Below are 17,400 nucleotides of genomic sequence, written 5' to 3'. Positions count from 1 at the left end.
TAACCTGCTCCCTGGTCAGGAAGGCTTCAGAGCCGGGTTGGGGCTGTTTTAAGCTCTGGCTGCCCAACCCACCTGGGAATTCATGGAGCTGAGTTTTGCTTTGTCCAGGGCTGCCTGCGATGTGCAGGGCCAGTGGGGACGTGGTCCTAGGGCCTTGCTGCCTTTAGTAATTTCTGAAGATAGCTGGAGGAAGGGTTCTGGAAGTCCTGTTCTTGCTGTTCCCCAAGCACCTGCTTGTGGCCACTGCTGGAGACGGAGCACCGGGAAGCTGGGACCTTTGGCCTGCCCGTAGGGGCGTTCGTGCAGCTCTTACGATAAAGCAGGCGAGGCTGGTGCCAAGTACTACAGCGAGCTACATGCTGTAGTACCAGCAGTGGAAAAAATTCCAGGCAGCACTTTCACTGCTAACCTCTTATCTCCATTAGTAGGAGACTTGTCTTTTGCTGTGTAAAAATTACAGCCTTAGAGCGCTCTCGTTTTGTAGCTTTTGCTTGGTGCAGAAACGTGTTTTTTTTTTCCAGCACAGGGCAGTACGTGTCAGTGGCACTCGGGCTCTGGAAGCTGCAGATAAGTGCAGTTGGTGTTGCTGCGTGGCTGCTCTCTGTGATACCAGCCTGCTGCCCTGCTGCTGACTTCCCCAAGGGGCTGCCTGAAGGGTCCGGGTGTCCCAGGGCCCTGCGCACAGCCAGCCGGTACGTTTGTGCCTCTGGTGCCTCTGTGGTTGGATGGTGTCACCGTGTGATGAGGTTTCACTCACTCACTGTATCAAACCAGCAAAATCTTAGTGAAAAGCACAGCTCAACCACGAGGCTCCGTCATCAGATGCACAAAAATCTGCATTAGAAGCCAGTTCATTGCTGCTCCTAATAAAGTTTTGCTCAGTGAGTCTCTAGGAGCCCAGCGTGCCTCCCATCTGAGTATCCAGTCGCACAGCAGAACCCTCCAATCTCCAGTAAAAATCTTAGTGGAGCTTAAGTAGCCTCAAACTTTTATCAGCAGTTTTTATTAGCACATTAGTAGGCTTGGATCTGACCTTGCGTGTGCTGATTGTACCCTGTGTGCACGGAGTGAGCTTTTAAAACAGAGAGACAGAGCCTGGGAAGTGTAGAGAGATTTGTAACAAATGCCATTTACCTTTCATCTGAGCACTCAGAGGGACCCTGCAAAGTGAAGGCAGCCTTATTGTGATTTTTGCACTTGGAAAAAACACGGTTCAAAAAGAGGCGTGTGCTAGGGACGTTTAGCAAGAGGGAGTTTTGCTTTGATTGTTTGGTGGGGGCTGTTTGTAGGAAGATTCAGGACAGCTCTGATTGTCATCTGCTTCACTTGGGAATCCCCTACATGCTTTGGGACCTAGACCATGCAGGTCCCTGCGTGTCCTTGGACAGGGGATTGTGAGTCCAGCTGCCCTAATGAATGTGTGGGTGTCTGGCACAGGAATTTCTGAGCTGCTTCGCTGGTGGATATTTGGTCGTGGTGGTTACTGCCAGCAGAGGAACGACTTTATAAGAAAGGCCGCTCGTGTGTAGTGTGGAGAGACAGGAAGTAAAGGAAAGCTTTAAACAGCCCCTTTGAAACTTCCTGCTTCTGATTAGAGCACTTTACATGGCGAGGGAGGGAGACATTTGAAGTGGTTGATGAACTCGGTGTATGCTAGGTGTATTCAGGCTCCTAGGGAAGGTTCCTGAGCTCCTCAGCGACCCTGGCTGGAGGTGAGTGCTGGAGGTGTGATCCCAACGGAGATCCTGAGAGGAAGCACCGCGAGTCCCGAGCTGCTGATGGTCGGTCAGGTGCAGTTATAGTGCTGTGTACCCTGACTTCATTTGCAGGATGGGGGCTTTTCTCCCCCAAATATAACACACTCAGCAAGAGTTTCTGTTCTGGCTTTTCAGTCTCTTTTCACACTTCTGAAAGCTTGGAGGCGTCATCGTGTCATAATCACTGTGTGCTCATCCTGGTACCTGGCCTTTCTGGAAAAAGGGATGTCATTTGGATTTCAGTGCCACTGAATTTGTCTTTCCTCAGCCTTAAAGGGAGGGACACGGAAGGGAGGAGAGGATTTGGAGTTGTAGTTGTTGGAGCCTGCAGTCACAGACAGCACTGCTAAAACTTCACACCCCGAGCATCCACAAACCTTCTCGGCTGTCTCATTTTCAGCGATTTATCACTGAACAAATTGTGTTCATTTTTTTTAACAGGCTTTGAAAGCATTTCCTGCTTGTGTCACAGAATCACGCAGACACTTTCGATCTCTGTGCTTGTGTGCTATTCAGTCCTGTATCTATTACAGAGTTAAAAACCTTTATGCACAATCATTATAAAGTAAAAAACTGCTCTCGAGTGCGACTGGAGCTGTGCTGCCAGGGACAGCGCTGGCCTCTCCACCCTGTGTGCAACCAGGAATCTCCCTCGGCCTGTCCAACCCTAACTTGGCAGCGAAAGCCCTGTGGGAAAAGTGAGGCGGATTCCTTGCGGTGAGCATGAGCACGCTTCTCCCTCGTGCCCACTTAACCCCAGGAGGGGTCACTTACACAGCTGCGCAGCTCCTGCTGCTCTCGCCGCTGACCTGGAGGTGAAGGTCTGTCAGCCACCGCTCCTTCCAAGCAGGCTCAGCCTTTCCTGGAGGCTCAGCCTTCCTGGGAGGCTGCGGGTGTGTGCTGCTGGATCCCTGGGAACGTGGCTGCTCCTAGCAGGGGCCGCAGGAGCCGCCTTCCCCTGCTCCCAGCTGCTCGCTGCTTGCTGGAGGCTGGTGCTGGTGAAGTCACTGTGAAAGCATTTGTCTGCGCTTGGATCCAAAGAAGTAAAGATTTTCCTAGGAGGTGTGTGTGGCCTTTCGGAGGGGCCTTTTTTCTATTTAACTCCTTTTTTTTCCCGAATTCCAGTCTCTTTATGGTGACTCTGGCAGGGGTTTTCTCCCTGTGTTACCCTCCAGTAGCCTTAGTAGTAGCAGCACCGTGCCATCACCCTCCTCCTATCTCCTGGGTAGTTCCTGGCTTAGCTTTTATGTATGGCTTCAATAAACTGGGTGTGCTGTTGAAGCCTTGAGTCTGCAGTAACTCAATTTGGGAACGAGCCTGGTGTTTCTCACGCTGCAGGGAGCCGCTCGCAGACAGCTGCTGGGAGAGCTTCCTTGCACAGGGGGCGAGGTGGAGCACCTCTGCTTTTTAAAACACTGAAGTCATTTTCAGAATAAGATCCCTGAAGTCTCGGGGTGTATTTATAGGCTCACAGCGCCGTGCCCAGAACGTTACCCTACCCTCCCCTACCCTCTGTGGCAGAAGCTCTGGTTTCAGGTTTCTGTCCCCGGTAAACAGCTCTCGGTTCCTGTCGGTATGAGAGCTGCGCTGATCTGCCCTGCTGATAGGGTTTGTTTGGGTTTGTCAGGGGCTCTCTGGGTGAAAAGTCTCTGAACCACAATTTAGGTGCTTAAAATAAGGTCCTGGATTATCTCATCTCATCAGCCTATTACCCTAGGCTAAGGCCTTAGCATACCAAAGGATCCCCACCTGCTGGTGGCTCTGTGCAAGAGGGTCCTCCTGGTAAATGGGCAGGGAGGTGCTCAGGGCAACACCTCTGCTTCCTGGGCATTTGCACATGAGAAGAGCCCTTTGCAGTGAGTGTTTTGAGAAGCTTGAGCAAAACCCGGTGATAGGAATCAAGTTTTAGGAAGTGGAGAATTTCAAAAGACTGAGGAGGATCGCTTCCCATAGACTGAAGGTGCTCTGGAAGTGCGTGGTGGAAAGTCAGCCTCACGAGGGAACGCAGGACAGGCTTCAGAACCAAGGGAAAGCAAATACTTGGGTGAAGCTCCTCTGCCTCCCAGCAGGGATTCTGTAAGAAAAGTTCATGTAGAACTGATTCATCCTCGTTGTGCCAACTCAGCATTATTAGATACAGGATGAAATGTTCCTTGAGCAGGAGGGAAGCTGCAGCAAGGCTGATGGAGAGGAGGTGATGGGGAAAAAGGGTGCTTTGGGTGCCGTGGCTGCTCTCTGAAAGGGAATCGTGCAGCAGGGAGGGAGCTGACAATGAAGCTGTTGGCGGAGGTGATACAGCAAAGAAAATCTGGCAACTATCACAGCCCTCACTGCTGCAGATCAGAGCGGAGTTACTCGTGGGCCATTGCACATTAGGGGCCCGTGGTGTGTTAAAATTGTGTCTTTTTGCTCCTTCCAGACAAAGACTAGAGTAAGTGTTCCCTAAATGCAAGTCCTCATTCCGGTGGTTATAAAATAATTCTGACAGCTGTGTAGGTGATGCAGGATGCTCGTTTCTGGTCGTCCTGGCCCCGGAGCACTGAGCTGCGTGAGGCCGCGTGTGCAGTCCCAGCAGCAGAGAGGAGGAGCTGGGTGTGAAGGTTTGATCTCCAGGAGGTTGATTTCAGTTGTTGGCCTGCAGCTTGCAGGCAGAGAACAGCTGCCTGGCGCTCTGGTTTCAGGCTTGCTGCTTTACATACAGAGATAACGTGCTCATTTAGCTACAAGGGTGAGTCATCCAAAACATGAGGCATTACGCTACACCGCAGAAGACATGAAAAGGAATTGACTTTCCACCTTCTTACCCGGCTGTTGTTGGAGGCAGTGCTGGTAGCACCTCCTGTTCTGAGCGCTGCCCACTAATTCCCGCTGTGGAACTGCACTTCTGGTTATTTAGCTGTTAGAGCTGAACTTTCGCATGTTTAAGCCTGTGGCTTTTGGATGAGACGTTGTTCAAAACGGTTTATTCTGTTCCATTAATAAAGCTAAAATAAATGATGTTGCCCACATTAAAAAAGGAAGCCAGAAAAGCTTGATTCATTTTCCACAAATCAGTTACCCAAACGTTTGGAACCAAGGTCCTTGAAATTTGGCAAGAGGGTTGCTCGTGTACCACGTGAGTGTTTTGTCCTGCGAACCTGCTTTTGAGCTTGGTCAGACTGTCATCTTCGAGGGAAGTGGTGACAGCAGCCGGTCCAAGCAGCGAGTGCAGGGGTGGTCTCAGCGCGTCGGCTGGAGGTGAGAACAGGGCAGGGAACTGGAGGATGCCGTTTGGCAGGCAGGCACAGGCGTGTCACCTCACGTCGGCCAGATCAGAGGAGCGGATAATGAAATGTTAACAGGTCCGTGCCTCAGTTTCCCCCCTGCAAAATAAAAGGGAAAGCACTGTGGAAAAACCAGTGAGTTGAGCCTAAGCAATGACTATAAATTATGTTTTGAGTGCTGAGAAGCGAACAGCACGGGGGGCCAGCAGGGAAAGTGCTAAACTAAACACTCGGGCTGTGCTGCATGCCATTCTGTGCTATTCTGTACACGGAGAGGCTTAGGATGTGGAAAAATGGCTCGTGATCCTATAATTAAAGCTTTTAATTGTGAGAAGTGTGCCGAGATACCAGCAATAGAAATTGGGATGCTTTCTGCCTTTTTTAGTGCTTGCATACGCTACCATACATTTCCTTTTATGTAGAATCGAATGATAATTCAATAATAAGCATTCATTGTTGCTCAGTTCCAGTTGGAATTTGAAATCCACTGTACAAAGGATGTCTTAAATCTGTGCAGGGAAAATTCAAGTCCACACTTGAATCACTGATCCTTACCTCAAAGGAAGACTTTTAAAAAACAAAACTGAATACTTAGAAATTGCGATAATCTTCACTGTGTGCTCTCCACATCTACATCTAATCTGCCAGGAAAATAAATTACAGATTATGTCATTTCATACCAGAACAGAAACTTTGGGTTGCAGTGTTTGTTTAAACAAAAAATCAGAACAATTTCCTGGGGAGTTTATTTTTTAAATATAAGCCTGTATTGCTGCAGAAGTTTTGTGGCTCTCCTCATTGTAAGATTTTTTCCTGCTCACTGTGTTTACAGAGCTTACTTCTGGGGAGAGGTCTGAGGAGGGCTGAAATTCTTACCCACGCTGTTATCTGACCAGCAGACACCAGCAAATCTGATTAGTTTAATGTTTATTTGTAAAGGCAGAAAACCCTCTTTCATCGAAGACACAAACTGATTCTATTTTGTCTTGAATTCCCTAGCCAAGTGTGGAAAAAAGTCGAGACTGCTTTCTGCTGTGTTCTTCGTGGACCAAACCAAGCTGAGAACCAGCAATGCTGGTGGATGGGCGAGCTTAAGTGCAGGAAGGATCAAGGAGAGGTGGTGCTCAGGAGTCAGCGGTGATGGATGGTGATGGCCAGGCCTGTTTCTCAGCATTTTTGACTGAAATTATTGCTGACGTTATTTATGAAGCTTGCTTTCTCGCTGTTCCAGCTCTGTAGTAAAGTAAGTCCATATGAGACAAATGTCTGAGAAGCAGGAACATTTTTAGAAGTATGGTTTCTGACTGGAAAACAGAAACTATTTAAATAATCTGTGTCTTTAAATAGGCACTGGCTGAAGGACACTGCAGCCTCCAGGTCTCCTTGGTATTTGTCCTGTTCCCTGTTCCCCTTCACCCCATGCTATTTCGGCTCTCTTTTTGCCCTTTTATAACTTGCCTGAAGCCTGCTTCTCTGGAAAACATTTCTCCAGTCATCTTTCCCGGCTGGCCACCAACCTTCCTCTTCCTGTAGCAGCTATTGCCCTGTTAGGTTTGGCTAAAACTACAGCACAAAACTTTTTTCCTTGACTGATGTAAGGATGGCGTAAAAAGCTGTCAGCGCAGATATTCCATCACCAGCACAGATGTGGTCTTTGTCACGGCAAGAGCCCAGATCCTGGGCAAATCACATTGAACTTTAAAACTGAGCTTAAAATGATAGATTTTAAAGCTAAATACAAATGAAGAGCGTTTCGGTTATGGTGTGTTTGTTGGGTCAGGAATGTTTGCTCCTGCAGTGTGACTGATCTTCTACTTTCCTGTTCCTTTTCAGGAGGTGCATGCCTCAGCCTTCCTGGGTGAAATCAGTCTAGATGATGTGTCCTGGGCAGGTGTTGCAGTTCCAGTTTGCCAGTGGATGACTGGTTTATTTTTTAACACTTCTATCCTGAGCATCATGTAATTTAGAGGCAGTTTGTCCCTTTTAGTATCTCTGTCCTCAAGATTGAAGTGTTGTTTTTAAAAGGACCAAACAATGGGAGAGTTTGGTTGTTTCAGAACATTTGATGTAACTTTAGCACAAATTTCTCCTTTGTGGACTTTGGGCAACGTAAAATCCCTCCACAGCCTGGACTCTGCTACTGCGGGAGGATCTCAGGTGAGGAAGGTGAACTAGGTAACCTCGAGGAAATGAGCTGCCTTAATGCTTGCTTTTAAAATGAGCTCTGGCTGGGATTAGTGTCCTGGGGCAGCAGCTGGAATTAGCTTTGTATCTACAAATAGTAAGATGTGAAAGTGTGGCCTCCTTGCAAGTCCTACAGACTTGCTCAACGTAGGAAAGTTTTTGTTTCACTTGCCTGCCTCCTTGCTCCAGCACACAATGCATATAATCTTATTCTCTGAATGAACCATTGTTTGGGGAAATACTGTTAGTTTTGGCTCCTGGAGAGCTGAGCTGACAGGCCCAACTCCCCAACAAAACACTTCGGAGATTAAAAAACAAACTGAAACCATTCCTTCCGAAAAAAAATGCTGGGGACAAGCCAAAAAGTTTATTTTCTGTGTTGCTAGAGAAGTTAATCTAATTAGCTACTGTAATACCAAATTGGATTTTTTTTTTTTTTTTATTGCTTAAATTAAAAGCCTCTCTACTGTCACCTGCTGTAAAAGGAAAAATTAGCGTCTACCTTAAATACTGAAAGGTCACGACAGGAAGGAATTGGGGAAAAACGCAGGGGAAGTGGGTTTTAGGACAGGAGTTAACAAGGCTCTTTTGGCACAAAGACAATGGGAATCTGTTAACTAAATAGAAAAAGCACACTTCTGGAGCTGGTTCCTGCAATTGAATTTGCAAAATTCAGGTGTGAAAACACAATAATTAATTGCTTAGCACTACAGTACACAAGAGCCATATGGCCTGTTTGAGAAGGGACTCCTGCAGGTCCCTGATAGCTGCATTTCAAGGTATCTTTGCTGTATCTGCTGTGAATATATATTTGGGCGGCAGGGTCAGGCCTGTGGAATGTGAACCTCGGTGCTCAGAGGTTTATGTTTAAATTCCATCTACGATAGATCTAGGCCAGGTGCTATGTGCGGGCAGGAGAAAAAATAACTGCTGAGCTGGAGAGGCAACTGTAGCAGGAGGTTTTCTTCCTTGTCCCTACATACCAAACCAAGTGGCAGAGGGTGGGAATGAGGCTTTGACACGCAGAACACAGCAGCGTGACAAAAAATCTCTGTCCCACTCGTAGCTCTGTCATACACACACTGTGTAGCCTTGGGTGTATAATTCGGCCTTAATGTTTGTTACCTTATTCTTAAGCAACAAATGGTGCAGTACCTTTCTTTTTCTCTCGGTATTATACAGACCTCATGCACAGCATTTAATTCAGCACAATCGCAGGACAGCTTGCCAACTGGAGTTCCTTGGTCAACACCATTCACATGTCATGCTGTGGAGAATGCATTTGATTTTTTCTGGGTGGAGGAAGGGGCTTTTTCAAACTGGTATTTAAGGCAAAGCCTTCCCTATTGTCTTCTATCAAAAAAAAAAAGAAAAAGCTGAAACTCAGTGCTAAACTCTGCTGGTTTGACCATTTCTGAGGTAGGCTAAAACCAGGGAACTGCAGGTTGAATCAGAAGCGACTAAAGAAGTAGGTTTTACTGTGTGGATTACGTGGTGGTGGTGTACCTTGCTGCAAATCTGGTGGCATCTGAATGGTTTTCCATTGCTTTTAGAACACAGCTGCACTTGCCGGAATCTCAGGAGTGGAGTTCAGGTGCTCGCAGGTTCCTTGTGGCTGCCGAGCTGGCCAGCGAGCTGCTCCTCACTTCGTGCCAGAGCAGCAGGAGGCAGGTCTTGGTGGCTGGTTTTGTTGTTTGCTCTGCTTTCTTTCTTTGAAATCTGGAGATCGGCTTCAGGTAGGCACTGCTCTCAGTCCCCGAGCTGTTCAAAGTCATCGACTTTCCATTGCCTTTGGAATTGGGAGCAGTATCTAAACATCGCTGTCAGCTTCATGCTGATTTCTCTCACTGAGGCTGAAGTTGTTTCACTTACGACCTCAAGCTGGGCTTGTGCTTTGCTCCCATGGGAACTAAAAATAATAATTATTTTAAGAATAGGTTCTTAATCACTTCCTTCTTTTGATGCACTACTTTTTGTTTAGTATTTTGGAAGAATGTAATAGAAAATGTTTTAAAATATTTGTGTTTTAATTCCAGTTCTAATTGCCTTCTTGAAGATGCAAGGAGTATACAAAAAAAAAATCATTACAGTTCCTTTCAGGGATGTATAAACATATATATACTTCTCTTCCAAGAAAAGCATTTCTTGCTGTTATTCTGAAGATTATTAGTTTTTTTGCTTTGGCAAACTGTCCAGTCACATGGAGCAATTGAGATGAGCATTAAGTTGACGGATTTCTTATTCAAAGGCACGAGGCATTTTGTCAGTGTTAATGGCTTCGCTCTGAACTGTTAATGTACAGTGGAGAAATGGAAAAGACGTGGGTTTAATCTGGGTTTAGAACGAACACTAAGCCAAGCCAAGATGTACGGTGAGGTTGTGAGTGCTGGCTGTGTGGTCAGTGCCGTGAAGGTGATGAGTTGGCTGGCGGAGATGGGGAGAGGATTTAACAAAGTGGCACAACAAGCTTGCAGAAAGCTTGAAAACAGAATGAGATGATCTAGACTGGGTTCTAAAATGAATGGAGATCCGTTGTGTGCCCTGAACCCCCAACAGCTGAGCAACAGGGAGATAAAATTGTGTGGAGATCCTTCTGTAGACTGGAAGTGCCCACCCTGAGGAGGCAGCTCACAGACCCTGGTGAGCGCAGGACTCGCTTCGTAGCCAGCCTCTACACCCACTTCCCGATGCATACAAAAGAGAAGAGTAATCCTGCTCTGTGAGTACTTGTGTAGCTGCTGTGGGATAGTAAATCCACAGTGCCCCAGTGGAGGCCACCTCAAATCCATCTGCTGGCACTGTGCTGCCGATGGACCAGGTGCTTGGAGGTCTCCAAAAGGACAAGGTTTGGAGGTGACGTTGCTCCTGTCGCTCGTCTGTGCACCCTCCACCACAGAAGACCTTAATTTCTTGGTTTACAATGTTTCGAGACAAAGCTTGTGCCTTGGCTCGCCTTGTCCTACTGATGGCAGTTTGGGTTGTTGGTGTGCTTATGTGGTAGTGAGGGTAAACAGACAGCAGAGGGAGACAAAGTAGGAAGATGTGTGAATAAAACCACAAAAAATGAGAGAGGGAACCTGGAGAGAGGGGTGATACGTATACTTTAATCTGTGACTTGAAATTTACTACATTATGAGTATTTCCTGCTTCTGCTGCTCTCTCAGGAACATGGATCGATGATTCACAAAGTTGTATTTAAGGGCTGGGTACTTGGTGTTCATAGTGTTTACTGGAGTCCATGCTGCTTCTTCCTTTTTCTCCCCTCCACCCCAAAGACTATTCATACGTAAGCTATTTTTCTTTTCAGCCTTCCCTTTCCTTGGAGAAACGTTAATATTTCGAGTCTGTTGGTGATCCTGCGTGCCCAGCTTGCCCAGTTGCATTTATTAGCATTGTACAGTTGCTGGGTGGTGGATTTTCTTTGGCCAAAACTGGCATTTCGTTCATCCTTTCCAGTATTGCCAGCCTAGAAAATCAAATAGAACTGCAGAAATGAACTTATGTTGACTTCATCCAGCTCCTTGGCAAAATCCAAGCCAGGCAAACCTACAGTGCAGCCAAACCTGCGAGGTTTGGGGCTTAGTTGTGAGAACTCTTGTTCTCAGGTAAGGGAAACTCCCAGGCTGGCGCTTGAGAAGATGGGAGGGATACTGGCAAGGAGAAAAATTTGGGTGAAATGAGTTTTAATCCTGAAATGCTTGCAAGACCTGTTGTGACAGTTGTTAGCAGGCAGATAAGAATGTGAAGAAGTCTTGAAAAGTGGACTCCAGTCTGGTGTAAGCCGTGGACAGTGTGGCAGAAGTTGTCACTGGCCAAGTGTGGCTGCTTGTACCTCTTTCTGTTGGTAGTTTGGCAATTTTAGGGGGACACTTTGCTCGATAGGAGCAGCAAGGAAAAAAAAAAAAAGAATTCAGAGTGATTTTGCTTTCTGTGTTGTTTTAGTGGGAAGCTGGTGTCACCAAAATGGAAAAATTTTAAAGGCTTGAAACTTCAGTGGAGAGATAAAATCCGTCTCAATAACGCCATCTGGAGGGCATGGTACATGCAGTGTAAGTACCAAACGGGGCTGTGTCACTTGCTATGAAACATTTTCTGAGACCCATGTAAGAAGCAAGAGAGAAGTGAAATTACTGTCTAATGAAAGGTTCAAAAATCTGCTACAGGCTTGGATATCTGCAGGGCTGTCATGGCAGTGTGCATGAACCACTGCTCTGCTAGAGGTGTCCATGCAGAGGCTCTACTGAGCAGTTGAGCACAACCTGAAATTTCCCCATTTCATGTTGGTTTTCTGGAGAGAATGCTGGCAATATTTTTAATTTTTTTTTTTCACATCTTGCCCCAGAAGTGAGAGGGCTTCCAGCAGAGCCCACTTCTGTTGAGCACTCAGATTTTCCCTTTTCTTTCAGACCTGGAGAAGCGCAAGAATCCTGTGTGCCATTTCGTGACTCCACTGGATGGCTCTGTTGAGGTAGATGAACATCGTCGGCCAGAGGTATGTGAAACCTGAGGAAGAGACTAACAAGCTCTAGAGATTATAGTGCATTTCCTAATCCACTAGATAAAAAAACAGCTTAGTAATTCTTTGCTCTGTTGTCTTTATCTAGAAGGATCTGTTAAGATAAAGGTGTGCTGTTGAACCACTGTTTCTAATTTTATCATATTGATGTGATCAAGGAGCTACCAAAAGAACACTCGTTATCTGTGTCACCTCTGTCTGTGTTCTAGTTTAGTGAAGTGCAATTCGTATAGTTAAGATTTTGACAGCCACTGCTCTGGCTGGAGATGGCCCAAGTCAGTGGGAAATCAGTGAGGATTATTTTTAGAATTGAATCTAAGTGACCCCCTGAGAGTTTTCTTTGTCTATTTAATCAATGAGGTGTGATTTCAAGACAACAAGCAGTTTGTTTTTCTCTGTCAAGGTAACTTCACAAAAAGAGTGAGTTTGTGTACTTTCATTTTTGCTCTTCTGTACAAAATGCAAATAGCTGCCCTCTGGATCCTTCCCGAAAACCAGACAGGCCCTTGATGTGGCAATGTGTGTTGCTCTCTGTACTGCATAACTCTAGAATAATTTATAAATGCCAAAACCCTTCTAGGAAATGACAGTGTGGCAACTGTTACCGGAAGGAGTTCCAGATGACTTTGCGGAGCTGTCTCAGATTTTAGAAAGAACAGTTTTGATGTTTGTGTTGAAAGATGACTGTTGAACGCAGAAAGGTTGTGCTAAGGCTCTCACTAGTCTGCTGCCCCTAATTTATCACACACAGCTATTTGTAATGCATTAAAGGCCTGCACCATTCTGATACTTTTGTTGCTACTAGTTTGGGACCTGTGAGGTCACATTCTCCCTGAGCAGGACATGAAAATTTTATGGCTTTGTATCATTCTTAGCAGCTTTTGTGTATGTGCACGTATGTTCTGGCAACCTTGTGAAATTCTCTTTGCCTGTTTTCTGCAGAGCAAGGTGTTGCTGTTCTATATGTTATATTTTATTAAATTCATTGTTAGTTTTTTTGTCTTTTTTTTTTTAAGTATTGGTTTTAGTTAAGCCAATGTGGGAGATGCTGACAGTGCAGTCCGACATCATCTTGTTTATTGTGGGAAAGATGAAGTTAGTACTGTCAGATTTAATCTGTGATAGCTGAACTCTGGGACAGCTGGTCTGCTGATACGTGAGCTCAAACAGAATTAGCATGATTTCTTTTGTATTTTTTCTGCCTGAATATTTGCTTGGATATTTATTGGACATTCAGCCATTATGTGATTCCGTGTAATTCATGGTATGTGTTTGTGTTCTCAGGCCATTGCAACAGAAGGGAAGTACTGGAAACGAAGAATTGAAATAGTCATCAGGGAATACCACAAGTGGAGAACATACTTCAAGAAAAGGGTCTGTTAGTTTGCACAGTGAAAGTAGCTTGCTTGAACAATAGTTGTTGCTTTTTGAGTTTTGATGTCACTTTTGCTAACGTGCACAAATACTTAAAATAGATGTTAAGCAAATACAGGCACACTCATCTGAATAGTCCCAATTAACTAAAAATGATTGTGCAGGGACTAATTGTGCACGATAGGGTATTTCAAGTTCCGCGGTCAGGTTTTCTGCTGGTATATACAGGACCTGTTCTGACTTTAACATCTCTTTTGTTCTTTTGCAGTTACAGAAGCATAAAGATGAAGATCTGTCAAGTTTGGTCAGGGTAGGTGATAACACTGATAAGTGGCAGCATTTATGCTTGTAGAAGCTGCAGTAAGTAACAAAGCTGTAACATACCTTAGCTTGCATTGATTAAAATCTAAAGACAAGCATCTTGCTTAAATCTTGATTAAGGTTAGACACCTTAATGTTGATGCATCATAAAGAACAGCTTAAAAAGCTTAAATTGGATGGAGGAGAGGTTGAATGTAAAATGCTGTGACAGAAGAAATGAGAAGCAGCTTGGGGTGTGCAGAAAGATCGATTTCTTTGAGAGCGGGCACATTATTTCATCTTGTTACTGAGTCATAGCTGGCACTACTGCCTTACTTGTGTAAGTGGATATGTGACGATGTGAGAACTACATGTTGCAGATCCTCCTGCTGTCAAAATATTGGCAAATAATGTGCCAGGATCCTAAAAAAGACAAGATGTTTAGAGGAACAACAATGCCATCATTTAGTATGAAAAAGAAATTTTCATGAAGCCATCAATTCTACTTTGGGCATATAAACTGATGACCAGAAGCATTGTTCTGATTTGTTTTCTTGTTGGAACTAACCATGAATCTGGATCTGTCCCAGTTTCACAAAACTCTCAGCTGTTTTGGCCATGAGCTCCAATGCACCATCATGCTATGCTGGTGTAGTTAGTGCTGCATGCTGGCTCGGCCACAAGAACCTGACCCTGTGTGCTTTTAGTCTGCAGCAAAATGGAAGGCAATACAATTTAGCTCAGCCTGTAGTGAAGGAGGGGTAAGCCAAGTCACATTATGTTGTATTTTTCACAGCCTAAAATTGCCCACAAGATTATAAAAGTACCTTTTGCAAAGTCAGATCAATTACATTTCAGAGATTCTTGTAGGCATCAGGGTAGGAGTTGTTTGCTCTGATTTTTTCCTCTGTGTGTTATTTTAAAGTCTTTATGCAAACCAAAGAATCATTAAACTGTAGGTGCAAAAATATACATATCATCACTGAAACTAGAAAGCATTGTTGCAGGTGTTTTGTTTTATGCATTACTTGTTGACGTCTGTTTTTGGGGAAAAACCTCTCCCAGAGTGTCATGGTATTCGATTGAAGTTTTCTGCTCAAATCAATGAGCTGAACTTGTTTTATTAGAAGTACCACTGATCTGTTTGAGTGTATCTCCTAAAGGAGAGTTGTTTCTCTTAAAATGGAAAAAAATAATGCACTTAAGTGTTTGCACCTGACTGCATTGGCACTGTCTAGGCAGCCTGACTTGTCTTCCTTTCCTTTGGCAGGACGATGATGTGGTTCTCTGGCAAAAAAGAAGATATGGCAGAGAAACCCCTGTACCTATGGAGGAGGGCAGCCTCTTGGATGTTGATATGCTTATGTCTGAGTTCACTGACACACTGTTTTCCACACTGTCTTCACATCACTTGGTTTCCTGGCCAAATCCCAGAGAGATAGGTGTGTGTTGGCTGTTAGCTGTGTTGATTTTTGCAGTGGGAATCTCTAGAAGTCTGATTTTGCTGCTTTTTTAGTCTTGCTTTAGAAATTTTAACTTACTTTGCTGACACAGATAAAAATAGCTCAGAGAGCATAGCTGTTTAATAGATTGTAAAGTGTGGAATCCTATGGAGCCACTGCACTTTACAAGGAGTGTAACTGAAGTAAAGTTAAATGGATAATGGCTTATTTTAAAATACTGTGCTATGAGCTGTGGTGGTTCAGGTGGTGATTCTCAGCAAGTTCATGTATCACCCAGCAGGGGAAAGACAAGAGGCTTGGGAGCAGTAAGCCTGTGAGGTGTCCATGCTAGTCCATTCCCAGTTGCTGGTGAGGGTTATGAGAGGTTCACCTCTTCCTTTGTAATAGCTGGAAGTTTTGTTCCCTAACAATAGTCCTGAAGAAGTGCAGATGCTCAGTTCATTTCAGCAGATTTCAGCGGCAGTAAACAACATGGTTGAGCCTGGCTGTGGAGTGTGTTGATGTTCCAGCCAAGTGTGAGTTACTGTGCAAGTGATGCATAGCTAATCTGATCTTTCTTTTCAATTTCCCAGCACACTTAGGAAATGCTGACATGATTCAACCAGGGCTTATTCCTCTCCAGCCAAATATTGATTTCATGGATACTTTTGAGCCTTTTCAGGGTAAGAATCAGATATATAGTCAATTATTTTTTTTTTAAATTGTAATGATTTATGAGTTTGTGTCTAACAGAAGATTAAATGTTGCAGATATCTACTCTCGTTAGAAAAAATGACGTTTATGTGAAAGATGGAGAACATCTGGTGTATGTCTTCATTGTTCATTATTTCAGGCAGATGTGTATGTGAGGAGGCTATTGTTACAGTCCTTCAATCCTGTGGCTTCGAGAGTTGTTTCAGGATTGTTTATTTCAGGGTTTGAACCTCGTTGTTAATTTAGCATTCAGAGGAATAATGTTTAGACCTTAAGACATTGAGTAATTAAAGACAGATTGTCACATGTGGACAGGAGCAACCCACAGAATTGCTGAAGTTTTGCCATTTAACTAACACTTCTTAAGGATGAAATGTTAAGTCCCGTGTTAGAAACTCAGGACATTTCTTTGTTTGCCTTGACACGTCGTCTGGTACCCTCAAGAATTATGTATGACATGAAACTACTGTTGACAACTTTAATGGTTATGGACCTTTGTGGAAGTCAAAAGTCACATCTGTTTCCTGGGCCTTCACTCAGTCTGCATCAGATCACTGAGTTTTGTGAGCATTGAGAATCACCTCTTGGCTTTCTGCATATAGGTGAACCTTAAACAATATATTGATTTTTGCATTGTCCTCAGCTTGCACGAAAAGTGATGAAGTCTGCCCTGAAGAGATCAGTTCTTCTGGAAGACAACAATTTATTGCTCACTTAGTTGTATGAAGCAAAACATCTCATGGTTTAATTATTTGCTAAATAATAATGCCATTCCTGTGAATTGTAGTATTTCATGGTACAGTGGTATACCATGAATTCAAGAAGTAGAAAATTAAGAGATGACTTTCTGTGTTTCAGATTTATTCACACCCAGTCGTTCCAGTAATTATTACCCCTCTGTGTCTGCTGCCAGCTCAGCTACAATGGACAGCAGCAGCCATTCTTCCCAGGTAAGAGAGATAATTAGTGTTTAAAATAGCCTCATCTCAGACATGTATGCACTGTGTATACTTTCAGACATGAGCCATGTCCTTCTCAGAAGGAGTTCAGGTGAGATTCAGGGGTGTCACATCTCAATCTGTAAAACTTCTCTTTTCTATCAGTCTCCTGTCCTGCCGTCGGGTTCCTTGCCCAACACACTTCCATCTGGGAACATCAGCGATGGACTAATTGCTTCCTCAGTACCTGCTCCTGTCATTCCTGATGTTGGCACTGACCAGTGTTCCAGCATTAGAAGTGGGGGATCTTTCATCCAGCCAGCAGACTTCGCTCCTGACTCTTCTCTCAGCGGGCCACAAACTTTTGTCCCGGTGTTTCAGACACCTTTGCCACTGCTTCAACCTGCGACACAACAGCACCAGTCCCCGTTGCCTGCAGTGCCTCTGAATACTAGCTTAAGCTCTCCACCATCTGCTTTTGCTGCACCAGAAACCCAGAAGTTTGGCCTCTGCGAATCTACAGTTATCACCCACACGGCTTCAGCTACGTTGACGCACAACGCCCCTGCCACCACCTTCAGCCAGAGCCAGAACCTCGTCCTGGCAACGCAGCAGCCAGGTGCAGGAGTGCCTTGTAACCTGGCTTTCCAGACTACTGTCCTGCAGGGGCAACCCCGGCCCCAGATGCAGTCCCAACTGACATTTGCACTCCCCAAAGCCGTTCCCCTGGCCAGCGCTGGGACAAGGCCCAAACAGTCACAAAAAACAGTGCCTGCTCCGAAGCCTGAAACAGTGTCCTTAGTGTTAAAGAATGCCTTCATCACCCCAGGTGAGAAGCACTGGTGGGTGATGTTCTTCCTTTCTGAGTGGACTAGCAGGAGGGAGAAACCTTCTTGTTTTTCTTGATTTACT

At 45.0% G+C, this 17,400-nt stretch overlaps 1 protein-coding gene across 3 annotated transcripts in view; it reads left to right on the top strand.

Annotated features, from left to right (window-relative positions):
• MLXIP (MLX interacting protein) overlaps positions 1 to 17,400 on the top strand; it is a 46,564-nt gene that overhangs the window by 11,594 nt on the left and 17,570 nt on the right. For all 3 annotated transcript variants that reach the window (XR_011088643.1, XM_068654514.1, XM_068654513.1), the window contains exons 2-9: positions 11,147 to 11,253; positions 11,611 to 11,696; positions 13,005 to 13,094; positions 13,363 to 13,404; positions 14,665 to 14,836; positions 15,430 to 15,519; positions 16,409 to 16,500; positions 16,654 to 17,317. Coding sequence is in view for 2 of the 3 variants with exons in the window: in XM_068654514.1 (XP_068510615.1) it covers positions 11,147 to 11,253; positions 11,611 to 11,696; positions 13,005 to 13,094; positions 13,363 to 13,404; positions 14,665 to 14,836; positions 15,430 to 15,519; positions 16,409 to 16,500; positions 16,654 to 17,317 (1,343 nt within the window). In the remaining variant the exon portion in view is untranslated. The remainder of the gene's footprint in view (positions 1 to 11,146; positions 11,254 to 11,610; positions 11,697 to 13,004; positions 13,095 to 13,362; positions 13,405 to 14,664; positions 14,837 to 15,429; positions 15,520 to 16,408; positions 16,501 to 16,653; positions 17,318 to 17,400) is intronic.

Source organism: Anas acuta, chromosome 17 (genome assembly GCF_963932015.1).
Source record: "Anas acuta chromosome 17, bAnaAcu1.1, whole genome shotgun sequence".
NCBI lineage: Eukaryota > Metazoa > Chordata > Aves > Anseriformes > Anatidae > Anas > Anas acuta.
The sequence above is the reverse complement of the archived record's forward strand: the minus strand, read 5'-3'. Positions and strand labels throughout refer to the sequence as shown.